General features: G+C 39.1%; 1 protein-coding gene across 1 annotated transcript; it reads left to right on the forward strand.

Annotated features, from left to right (window-relative positions):
* The first annotated feature begins 4,143 nt into the window (after positions 1–4,143).
* On the forward strand, positions 4,144–4,774 carry LOC117025161 (proteasome subunit beta type-2-like). Its single transcript, XM_033110948.1, has one exon. It carries the CDS (start codon positions 4,144–4,146, stop codon positions 4,747–4,749), a length of 606 nt encoding a protein of 201 aa, XP_032966839.1. The 3' UTR covers positions 4,750–4,774.
* The last annotated feature ends 8,410 nt before the right edge of the window (positions 4,775–13,184 follow it).

Here is a 13,184-nt window from a genome sequence, read left to right on the forward strand (position 1 = left end):
AAAATAAAGATAATGGAAACTCTCAAGTATTTAAAGATTTAGGACATTCGATGCAATTAGGGGGAAAACGAAGCCCTGAAAGCATACTCTCGTTGACTATGGAAAGGATTAAAATTGCAAACTTAAGAACAAAAAATTATTATAATAAAGCACAAATGGCTACCTGTAAGTGGCTGGGCCAAGTAATGCCAATGCCAACAATAGTTTCTGAAAACAAAATCGTGTATCAACAGGCTGAGTATAAAGTAAGGTTAGATGAACACAGACTAGGAAGTAGAGAAGGCAGATAACAGAAAACGAGATTTAAAAACCATCCCACTTGTTACAGGATTTGAACAATTGGAGCCACATACATAAATATTTAAATCTTAAAAAATTTGTTTAAGACATGTTTTTCTTCATGACAAAATCCACCCAAATAATTTAGGAGAAGGCCTATTGTTTCTGTGTTTAGATACAAATTATTGTGTGTTCTAGACTCTTGCAAGTTAAATTGCTGAAATCTCTGTGGAATGCACAAGAACAATGTATTTTGTGTGTGCCTGCCCCAGTACTGTGCCTGGTTCCATCCTGCTGGGCCAGGAAAGTTACTGGGATGGTGGGTGTGTAATCACAGGGTCCGTCTCCATAGAGACAGTGCACCAAGAAGACACCTGGTGGCTTTGGAGTCAACACCGAGGTGTGTGTACACTTCACGCCAAATTGTGATGGTGGTGGAGCAAACTGCATTTATCGACATCCCCACACTTGTGAGAAGAACAGGTTCTCACTTTCGTGGTAGTTAGTCATCCTTGTGGCCATTCTGCAACATTGCAACACTCCAGGAAATATGGAAAGGGGTCTTTCCCCACCCTTTCCCCCCACATTGACCAATGACGGCCATGGCATTGGAAGGACTTTAGCAGATGTGGTCCTGTGGGTGCTGGTATGTGTGGAATTACGGGCTAGGCTCAGCTGGGTGTAGCCTTCCCGTTATGGATCAGACAGAAGACTAGTGTGACCACAGCAGAGAGTGGTGGGGAGGGAATAGATATGAGAGCAGAGAAGAACGGGGCTGGATCTGTCTGTTATGCTTTTCAATTAATTATATTGGGATCAGAGAACATAATCTGTATGCATTTAATTCCTTGAAACTTACTGAAAATTTCTTTTGGTAGTGCAGCATATCATCTGCACGTACTAGTAAAGAATATGTATTTAGCTCTTGATGGGTGATGTATGATAAATGTCGATTGTGTCAAGTTGGTTACTGGTGTCACTGCTGACTTTTTATCTACTTCTTCTATTTGTTACTGAAGGATACCATTTCAGTCCACAAGCTTATAAGTTTGTGTATTTCTGCCTTGAATTCTGTCTGTCAGGGTTTCTGGGATTTTCAAGCTGTTAGTTGATGCATACATGTTTATAGCTGTTTTGTCTTCTTGATGAATTGTCCCCCTTTTTTTTATTACCATTGTGAAATGTCTCTTTTTAACCCTGTTAATATTTATTTTCCTATTTTTGTTTGCTATTAAATTAGCGAATATTAGCTATATATGAGCACTTTAGCTATATGCTCAATGGTAACATGGTATATACTCATATTTTCCACTCTTTTATTTTTAAGCTATGAGGTATGATCAAAAGATACAATGAATGCTGCTGCTGAGTGCCATCCAACGGAAAGGCAGGGATCTTCAATACGGGAAGCGGCACGTGGAACTTTAGTAACAGTGTGCGACAAGTTTCAACTTGTTCTGTGCAGTCAGTCGGGTGTGAGCTATGGTTGAGGAAAGGCGTGTTTTAAAGTGTGCTGTAAATCATCCTCCATCACGGCAACACTCCATGTCACACATCGCTTCTGGTATACGGCAATTTCTGTCAAATAAAAACATTATGGTGTGTCTTCATGCACCTTATTCACTGGATCTGGCACCATGTGACTTCTGGCTCTTCCCCAAAGTCAAAATGACCATGAATGGTAAATGGTTTGAATTGATTCAGGACATCGAGGCAGCCACAACAGTGCAACTAGAGACACTAACAGAAGAGGGCTTCCAGAATTGCTTCAGAAAATGGCAAGAATGATGGGATAAGTGTGTTTGAAGTGAGGAGAAGTATTTTGAGGGGGATTATTGGCAATGTGTCTTTACTGTAATAATTTTTTGAATTTAAATATTAATAGTATTTTTGATCACACCTCATATATGTGTCGTGGTTAAAGTGAATTTCTTGTGGACAACATATATTTGAGTATTGATTTTTTTTTTTTTAAAGGATTTTCATTGGGGAAGGAGAACAGGCCTTTTTTTATTGGGGACAGTGTGTACTTCCAGGCCTTTTTTCCAAGTCAAGTTGTTGTCCTTTCAATCTTAGTTGTGGAGGGTGCCATTCAGCTTCAAGTTGTTGTCCTTTCAGTCTTAGTTGTGGAGGGCGCAGCTCAGCTCCAGGTCCAGTTGCCGTTTTCTAGTTGCAGGGGGCACAGCCCACCATCCACTGCAGGAGTCGAACCGGCAACCTTGTGGTTGAGAGGACTCATTCCAACCAACTGAGCCATTCGGGAGGCAGCTCAGCTCAAGGTGCTGTGTTCAATCTTAGTTGCAGGGGGCGGAGCCCACCATCCGTTGTGGGACTCGAGGAGTTGAACCGGCAACCTTGTGTTGAGAGCCCACTGGCCCATGTGGGAATCGAACCCACAGCCTTCGGAGTTAGGAGCACGGAGCTCTAACCGCCTGAGCCACTGGGCCGGCCCCTGAGTATTGATTTTTTAACGCAACCTGGCAATCCCTGTCTTTTCATGAGAAATTAGACCACTAACATTTAATGCAATTTTCTCTATGGTTATATTTAAACCCACCATCTTATTTATTTTCTATTTATCCCAACTGTGCTTTGTCCCTGTTTTATTCTTTTTCTGCTTTCTTAACTCCCCTTCCAATTTCCTTACCCCACTTTACAAATAAGAGTAACTCTCCCATCCTCAATATTACTATGGTGCATTTATCTGAAAGTTAAAATAATCTATGCAAAGAAACAAACAGGCACTTTGAAATACTAGTTCTTTCACTGTCTTATGCCAAGGGTAAAATTAGAAAGGGCATTATTGAAGTTTCCTGAAAGAGAGCGACAACAGGCATGATGATCAATATTTAATCATCTTGACTATTCTATATCCACACTATAGTCAGAATACAATACTGCTAAGGCCTTCCCACAAAAGCACAGCCAAGAGTGTCAATAAAAACTACTAAAATATGTAAATCCCTAATTCATCACAGCAAGAACATGGCAAGTTTTTAATCACTGTCTATTTCTGTCTGTTTATCTACTTATTATCTGTCTGTCTATGTGTGTATCTCCCTTTATTTTCCCTTATTTAGTTTAGAATTATAATTTGTAAAATGCATGCTCTGAAAAATTAATATTTCAGAGCGATTTCCCATTGTTTCCTCTACTCTTGGCAATGAGAATCAGCTTAGTCAGTTTCCCACATCTTGATGTGTGTCTCATCTGCACATTCTCCATAATATCAAGAAATAGGAAATACAAGTTCTCATATTCTTTTCTTACAGATCAATGCCAGAATCATATATTGGAAGTAAGTCAGCATTTTCTATTTTAGTGGACATTGCCATTTATTTTGTCAAAAGATTATTGGAAACTGTAAATTAATCACCTCAACTCATACACACACAGAATATTTAAAATTTTTAACGTTTATATATTTCACAGGGAAATATGATGGTGTGATTGATGTCGAGAAAAATAAGTAACTAGCATAAATTTATTTAGGGGAAGGGAAATAGAAATATAACTTCAAGGATTAATAGAAGCAATAAAGCCTTCCTGAGTCAGAGAGCTTATCCATGGATTTGATCATGGATGGTGGGGGTGTCATGGTCTTTGAATTTCATTAGACATGTTGAAAAATGAGTGTAACGATTTTATTTTTTTTAAATTTTAATATGATGAATAGAAATAACTTCTTTACAATTGTGTAAACATCACATAAACATGTATAATCTGTACATATGACTTGATGATGGTTTCAATGGGAAGCCAACAACAAAAGGTTGAGAACCAGGGTGCTGTGTCATGGGTGAGGCCAAGAAGCCAGCGCGTCCCGCTGTCTGTTGAACCTGCAGCCCCCGGCGTCCCGCCATCATGGAGTACCTCATTGGCATCCAGGGCCCCGAGTATGTCCTTGTTGCCTCCATCCAGGTGGCCACTAGCAATATTGTCCAGATGAAGGATGATCATGACAAGATGTTTAAGATGAGTGAAAAAATCTTACTCCTATGTGTTGGAGAGGCTGGAGACACTGTACAGTTTGCAGAATATATTCAGAAAAATGTGCAACTTTATAAGATGCGAAATGGTTATGAATTGTCTCCCACAGCAGCAGCTAATTTCACACGCCGAAACCTGGCTGACTGTCTTCGGAGTCAGACCCTGTATCATGTCAACCTGCTCCTGGCTGGCTATGACGAACATGAGGGTCCAGCTCCCTACTACCTGGACTACCTAGCAGCCTTGGCCAAGGCCCCTTTTGCAGCCTATGGCCATGGTGCCTTCCTGACTCTCAGTATCCTGGACCGATACCACACCCCAACTATCTCACGTGAGAGGGCAGTGGAGCTTCTTAGGAAACGTCTAGAGGAGCTCCAGAAACGCTTCATCCTGAATCTGCCAACCTTCAGTGTTCGAATCATTGACAAAAATGGCATCCATGACCTGACCGACATTTCCTTCCCTAAACAGGGCTCCTAACGTCATGCCCTATGTCCCACGTGCCAGGGAACTTGTTTGGATGGGCTCCTTTATTTTTTTCTTCTCTTTGGACGTGAACTCTTGATAGATGGTGAATTCAGGATAAAGCTACGTATGGATAAATCAAAAACAAAAACAAAAAAAGGTCGAGAACCATTACTCTAGCCTGGATTCCAAATAAATAGAATTGTTGGGTAATAGGTTATGGTCAGTTTTCACTTAACTATGTGTTGCCTTAGTTTTCTCCAAAGCAGGTCCGCTCACATACACTCTTAACCTTAATTTAAACTCTCATTTCTCTAGCCAATTTGTGAATAGCATGTCATTTATTGTTATTTTACTTTATGTTTCTCTGGTTAGTGAGTTTGTGAGTTGATTAATATTCACCCTTTGTACTTTTTTTACTATATTAATGTAAGATAATAAATTTCCCTCTAAATATTATGTTGGTGTATCCTACAAGTGTTTTCAGTATTGTTTGAAATAACTTCTAATTTCCAATGTAATTTCTTCTTTGAGACATAAATTGTTAGGACCTAAGTTTTTAATTTCTAAATGTTTTATTTGGTAATTATTTTGTATTACTTACTAATGATATTTTGTAGTTGATAGAAAATGGTCTGATATAAAAATATTTGAGCTTTTAAATGCTTTTTAAAATCTCACTGCATATTAAACTTTCAAAAGTTGGATATATTTAGAGTGAATTTTTAAATCATTGGATGCAGAGTTTCATGGATATTTATTGATTAAGCTTGATAATTTGTGTCATTTAAATATTTTAAAATTACAACTAATTTGATTGCTCTATCAATTTTCAAGTTATTTTGTTTATTTTGTTAAAATTACCTAGTATGATAATGAATATGTTCCCTTTTTTCTTATATTTATATTTGTTAGTATGTATTCTGAGTCTACGTGCATGTAAGGTAAGTACTTTTATGGTTTATTGGTGAATTTTCCCCTTTATCATTAAACAATAAACTTATTTTTCACATCTCCTTTTGTTTGCCACAAGGTTGGTCTATTTCTTTGGTTATTGAAATAGTTGCAATGCATTCTTTTATTCATTAGTATTTTCTGTGTGTAATGTACATCTTAACTTTCACTATTTCCTCATGTTTAAACAGGATGCTAATCTATTTTTTTGTGTGTTTTTCTCAGATAACATCTACCTTTGAATAAAACAATTTATTATTTTTATATTAAAATTAATTACTGACATAGTTGGGATTATTTCTGTCAACTTATGCCAAATTTGTCATTTATCATGCATTTTATTTTCTTCTTTTTTGGTCTACTTTTATTTTTTTAAATTGCATTACATTAGATGAGTTTATTTCTCCTTCTTGTTAATTGAAAGTTTCATGTCCTATTTACATAAAAAAATCAAAAGTTTACTTAATGCATAGAATCAATAGCTGTATGTAGAGTTATATTAACTTCATCATCTTCTTTACGAATAAAATTTGAATGTCAACTCTGATTATTCCTCATCTTTAATAGTATTTTTTTCAGTGAGTATTTTCATCACATTTTTTTAATTCACAAGTGACTAATTTTGTAGTAAATATTTTTTTCAAATATATACGTTTGCCAATATTTTTGCATAACATTTTTTTCCTATCATACTTCTTGTTTCTGTGTTCAATTTTATAAAATTGCAGTATGACCTTTGATATTCTTTTAGCTATAGTGAGACAATGTAAAGTTTCTCAGTCTTGATTTTTTTTCTGAAAATCTCTTTTTCTGCTTCATTTCTGAATGACAGTTTATTTCAACTAATATGAAAGAAAGAAAATAATTACTTTTGCATAAAATAAAAATAAACCAAAATTAATTCAAGAAAGAAACCTTAATAGACCTAGACTTAGACATGGAATCCTTAAAAGCAGAAACATACTCACAAAAGAGCCATACGTGGACATTTTTGCTGATGAGATTTGCCAAAACTTCAAGAAAGAGATGTGGAATGATACTTTATGTAGGCCTGAATTTTAGGTGTAAAATTATTCCCACAATTTTTAAAAAGAATGGTTAATTGTGTGTCTTCTAGTTTTTATAATTAGTGATGCAAAGTCAGTTGTCATTTTGAAGGTTTTATGTCTTTTCATTATTTATGTATCTGTGTGTTATTTTATTTGTTTGTGTTTAAACTTTCCTCTTGGTCTCTTCTCTTTTGTATATTTACTCATTGGTCTAAACGTGGATTTTAGAAAGTTCTATTTCTAGTGTTTATATGGTTTTCAAATTGAGTGTGTGAGTATTCCTTTAATTTCACAATACTCTTATTCAAGATCTCTTAAAACAAAATCTTCTTTCCCTTTTAAAAATATTTACTGCTTCTGCTTTTAGTCATCTTATTATATCCTCTAATCTCTCAAACTCTATTTTATACTCTCCATCTATTCAGATTTTTGGGCTAGCTATCTTCTGAGTAATTTTCTTGTCTGTCTTTCAGTGTAGTAATTTTCACTTATCTTTATATGAGCACCTGTTTAAATCTTAATTACGCTTTTAAAATTCTACGTTGATTACAATACATACTATATGTTTTGACTATTACTATCTTTTATTGAATCAGTGACATTAATTCATATTTGGTCACAAATATGCCCTTTTTGATGCTCTTTGCCCTATGCTCCTATTTGGGACCACATTTCTTTTACCTAAAGAATTCTCCTTAATGTTTCTTTTAGTGTAAGTTTACTTATGGTAAATTTGCTATGTTTTTGTCTATCTGTAAATATGTTATTTTACTTTTTTTGTAAAGGACATTTTGGTTGGTCACAAAGTTCTAATTTTGCAGTTATTATCTTCCAGCACATTTAAATCCATAATTCCATAATTCCAGCCCTCTCTCTTCCATCATTTTTGTTGCACAGTCAGCTGCCAGTTTTACTGTTGATCGGGTACCAAGATTTTTTCCCTTTGTGTTCTTTTTAGCAGTCTTCCTACAGTCTTCTCAGATAGGAATTTCTTTGTATTTATCCTGCCTGTAGTTTTTAGAGATTTTAAATATGGGGGTTTTTATTTTTCATAAGTTTGAAAAAAAACTTAGCCATTATCTCTGCAAATAAATATATTTTTTCTGCCACATCTCTCTTTTCTCTTTCTAAGTCTCTAATTACATGTATGTTAGCCTTGTCACTGTGTCTCATTTTTACTTCTATTCTTTTCTCTGTTTTTTAAAATCCCTCTTTCTCTCCGTTTTAGTGCAGGTATTTCCACTTACCTATCTTTCAGTTATTTAACTTTCTCATCTCTCTCCGCCATTTAATGTGCCATTAAATCCATCAATTTGTGTTTGTACAAGTAGTTGTAAAATTTTCTCTTTTTCCCCCTCCCCCCTTTTTCATATTCCAGTCTTCTGGTGAAATTTCTCATTTATTGATCTTATTTTTTTATATTTTAAATTTTTTTGAGTATATTATTCATAGTTATTTCATAATCCTTACCAGACAATGTCAAGGTTAATCATTTGTGCGTCTATTATAATTTTTTCTCATGGATGTTTTCCTTTTTTTTCCTCATGGATTTTGTTCATAGCATTTGTTTCTTGCCAGCTTTGTAACATTTGAGTAAATACCAGACATTGTGAATAAAACATTTTAGAGTATGTAAATTATGTTACTTTTCTTTAAAAGTTGGCAGGCAGAGAGACTGAGGACTCGTCACTTTTATTCACTCAGGGACTGCCTTAATCTAAATTTGGGTTGATGTTCATTATGTTTTTATTCTTAGTGATTATATTTTCATTTGTAGAAGTTCTATTTGTTTCTTTTTCAAATGTTTTTGTTCTCCTTAGTGTCCTTTTTTTCAATAGTTTCATTCCTTCTTACGTTTATAATAATTTTCAATATATTTATGTTTATTTTTTTCTCATTCAAACTGTTTACTTGCTGACACTTCTTATTCTTTTGGTGTATCTTTTGAGTTTCAGCCATTCTTTTGTTTTGCAATTTTTATTGTGAGTTTGTCTTCATCATCCGTGACAGTTTTTCCCTGTGTGTTAAGTACACATGACTTGCAGTGTGAAAATATTCTTATGGGACAATTGTATGTTCACCGGGGGCTCCAAGAACGTCAGCAGTATGGAAATAAGTTTTTACTTCATCAGTGTGGGCATCTTGTACAACAAGCGTACTGCAAATTCTCAGCCTACACCCACTCATTTGTGGTGACAGCTTGGAATTCTTTCTTTTGGGAGGGAGGTGATTCTAAGTCATGCCACAGCAGCTGATGAGCTTCCACCTGAGATAGTGGATTGGTGGGCTTTGTTCCTACCCCCACACCCCCCAGTCATGTAATGAATAACCCTCTCAGGGTCCTGGTTTTATGCCAGCTTCTCTATTACACATCCTGCTTTGCACAGCCCTGTCTCCTGTGCCAGTGGGTGTGCTGAATTTGAAAGCCTGGGTTCTGGGGCTGGGCTAAATCAGGGTCTATACAGTATTGGGTTAACTCCACAGATGCCCCACACTTGTCACTCTGGCTTTGCATTTTAATTTACTTTATGATGCCTGGAGATTTTACTTTCCCTCTTTTGAGGTCTGCCATGTATTCTTTCTTTGTACCTATCTATTTATCATATATAGTCCACCCATGTTTCATGCTTGGAATGAGAAGTTAATTTTATTTTGACTGCTCTGTTGTCAGAATCCCCAGTCTGTTGCCAGTTGCAAAAAATGTGTGCCTTAATCCTTTGGCGCTTAACCTTAAAATTTCAAAATCCAGGCTCTTTAAAAATCAAGCCCTGACTTTTAGGACAGCATTCTCTGCAATGTGACTCAAGAGCATTGAGATCCAGAGGAGGGAATTGCCTCATTTATTCCCTGAGTTTGCTGTGGCATCCCTTCCCTGAGCCGCGGGAATGGAAGTGGTATCACACGAGCTGGGGCAGGTCACAGTACCCAGTGAACCTAAGAGGATGTGTGCGAAACATCAATGAGTATTTCAAATTATTATCCTGCCGAATGTGCTTTGTCTACTTATCATTAAATTGCCCTCAAATCAATAATAATTCACATATTTATTATCACTGATTTGAAGCCATACTTCAAAAGGAACATGCTTGACAGTAGCTCCCAGTTATCACGCAATCATTAAATCTGACTTGTTTTATGCTAATGCTCTTAGAATATATAAGTGCATTTAAATAAAGTAACAATTAGCCTTCGGTGGAAATCGTTCCTTTTTAGGATCATTCAACTCATCTTAATGAATTCAATGTCTTTCATAAAGATAAGTGATCATCCATTAACACTAGAAAAACACTCTTCTTCAAGAATGGAGGTGTGAACCCAGGTACAACTTATTATTTTACTGATACCTGATTAATATTCGTGAGTTGATACTTTTATCTCTCTGTTTTAATAAATATGCAATAGCACTACACAATTTCTTAGTGTGCAGAGGCCTTATTTTGTGTTTTAATATTGTATTAATTACTTGTGACAACGGAGCCATTCAAATCAACTGCACTCTCATGTGACCTGAAGCTTTCTGAGACCTGTGGTCTCCCAATGGCAAAGGTAAGGAATTCCATGAAATCAAAATCAAACTAGAAATCTGTGTATGTTTTCTGTAGACAACTTACACGTGCATGACAGAAATCTGACATGATAATGTATCCATAAATGCCACAGGTGCTCTTTCTGTTTAAAAATGATAAATGTATGTGCATAACATATGCACTGAAGTATATACATGTTTTAAAGAGAGGTTATAGGACTTGAGACTCTTCTCTAATTGGCCATTCCCACCCAACAGCTGTCTGAAGTACTTTAAAAAAATCCCTCAAACTCTGTCTCAAAAGGTGATTGCATAAAACCTATAGCAGGTAAAGACATGTGAGTCCCATTGAGGGAATATGTTTTGATTGAAGGATAAACAACTTGCAAATATTTCTATATATTAATTTGAAAATCGATTAAAACTTCAGCATGAATCATTTGATTTTCTTTGTTGCACTGTATTTGCAGAAATTTTTCTGAATTTAAACGTGGTAGAGCTGTAAGGAATATGCTTCATGTTTTTAAAATATAATTTTTATATACGAAACCTAGAAATTCCTTAGAAATGAAAGCCAAAATCTACCTGCACTTGAAATTCCTTAACTATTGGGTGTTGGCCCTATGGGCAGACCCTTGAGGGGGTGTAAATCATTCTGTGATGGGAGGAGAAATATTAAATCCAACCCAGAGATAAAGAAGTTAGGGAACAGTCAGCCCTGGATCGATGGGAACCGAATCAGGACTGCTGCAGGATTATGAATGAGGGAGGAGAAACCTGCTTTGGGGAACCAGGATTTTGGGGGCCTAATTCAGGAGGAACTACAGTCCAGCTCATCCAAAGCATCAGTGGTGCCCAGCGGTGGGGAGAGGCCGGCCAGGGTGGTAGGGCCGAGTCTGCAGGCGGAGGGGACGTGTGAGCGTGGCGGTGCGTGGAGGGGTGTACCGGCGAGTCCCTGCGCCAGGCCAGGTGCGAAGCCGCGAGAGGATCCTGGACAGGTCCAGCCTCTGGTGAACGCGCTCCACACAATCCCCATTCTCCCAGCAATGCTGAAAATTAAGCCTCCCTTTCTTCGTTTTAAAGATGGCAAAACAGATTCTTAGGGAGGCAAAGCCGCTTGCTCAAGATGGGATCGCAGCGCAGATCGGTGTAGCTCCCAGGCCTGTGCCGTTCTCACCATCACCTTCTTCCCCCAGAGACAGCGGAAGGGACAGGGTAGTGGCTTGGGCAGCCGGAGCACTGGAGGGTTGGGCGACAGAGCAGGGTCCAGGTGCGCAGGGCGCCAACACTCCATCTCTCCATCGCGGCAAAGAGCAGAGACGGGAAAAGGGCCACCTCCCAGAACAAGCCCCTGCCAGTGAGAGGCTCAGAGCACAAAGTCCACGTCCAGACAGTGGCCTCCTGGCCACCGGAGCCTGTTTTCTCATCCCTAACTGGGGCCTCCCAGTAGCTGCCTCAGAATTACGCGCCATGACCAGGCGGCACCCACAGCGGCCTGTAGTGAACACCCAGCACAGAAAGTGGACGCCTGGACTGATTGGTTTCCTGGGCAAGAATGAAGCTACCCAATTACAGGCCTGTCCTGGACTCACGGCGGGGTGGGGACCTGTCCCCCTGCCCTGCACCTCCTGTCGCAGGGCTGTATGCATCGTCCCATCCCAGGGCTGGGCACTTAGCAGGCATGTGGTACTGGTGGTATCCTGGCCCCTTAAAAGAGAGTGAAATTATGTCTTGTGTTTTCTGGATTCACACCAAGGAATTACCCAAAACATTTGAGAAGAAAATTTCTGTAAAAAAAGTTTTAATGTTGTTTAAAGGGGTGCATTTCAGAAGTCTATAGATTATTTCTGGCAGAAACCACCACCGCCTGCTGATCTGGGTTGAGAGGGAGCAGCTGACGTTAGGGGACTGTCGTGCTTGAACCATGTGCTTCCCCCGAGAGCTGAGTGACCCCCACGTGTGTGATGTCCTCGTGCGTCTGCACGCACACCCAGCCGGCTCTGCAAGTCCAGCGCTCTCGGGGTCACGCACGGCAGTATGTGGACAGACTGTCCGTGGTAATAGAAGTACTTAGGCTGCCGTCTTAGGGAAATAACATGAATTACCCCAAACTGTGTCAAACACACGCCAATTTTTGTCTGACAAACTCCCCTTCCTTCTTCCGAGTCACGGATGGACCCCCGACTGCTTAGCGTTTTGCCAGTTATCTGGGTGGTTTCTGGGAATAAGGCCACCTCTCAGACGCAGTGTGTGTTTCAGGGATGCCTTCAGCCTTCTTTCAAGGCTCCCAAGCCCCCTCGTTTTCCATGTGAGAATACTTGTGAGTACACACACACACCCACACACACACACCACACACCACACACACACACCACACACACACCACACACACACCACACACACACACCACATGCACCACACACCCACACACACACCACACACACACCACACACACACACCACACCTCACACACCACACACACACCACACACACACACACCACACCTCACACACACACACACCACACACACACCATACACCACACACACCACACACACACCACACACACCACACGCACACACACACCACACACACACCACACCTCACACACCACACACACACCACACACCACACACACACACACACCACACACACCACATGCACACACACACACTACACACCACACACACACCACACGCACACACACACACACCACACACACACACCACACACACACACACCACACCTCACACACACACACACCACACACACACCATACACCACACACACCACACACACACCACACACACACCACACGCACACACACACCACACACACACCACACCTCACACACCACACACACACCACACACCACACACACACACACACACACACACCACATGCACACACACACACTACACA

The sequence above is a fragment of the Rhinolophus ferrumequinum genome, chromosome 7 (genome assembly GCF_004115265.2).
Source record: "Rhinolophus ferrumequinum isolate MPI-CBG mRhiFer1 chromosome 7, mRhiFer1_v1.p, whole genome shotgun sequence".
Lineage (NCBI taxonomy): Eukaryota > Metazoa > Chordata > Mammalia > Chiroptera > Rhinolophidae > Rhinolophus > Rhinolophus ferrumequinum.

Coding starts and splice junctions, on each gene's coding strand:
- LOC117025161 (XM_033110948.1), top strand. CDS start 4,144: ATGGAGTACCTCATTGGCATCCAGGGCCCCGAGTATGTCCTTGTTGCC.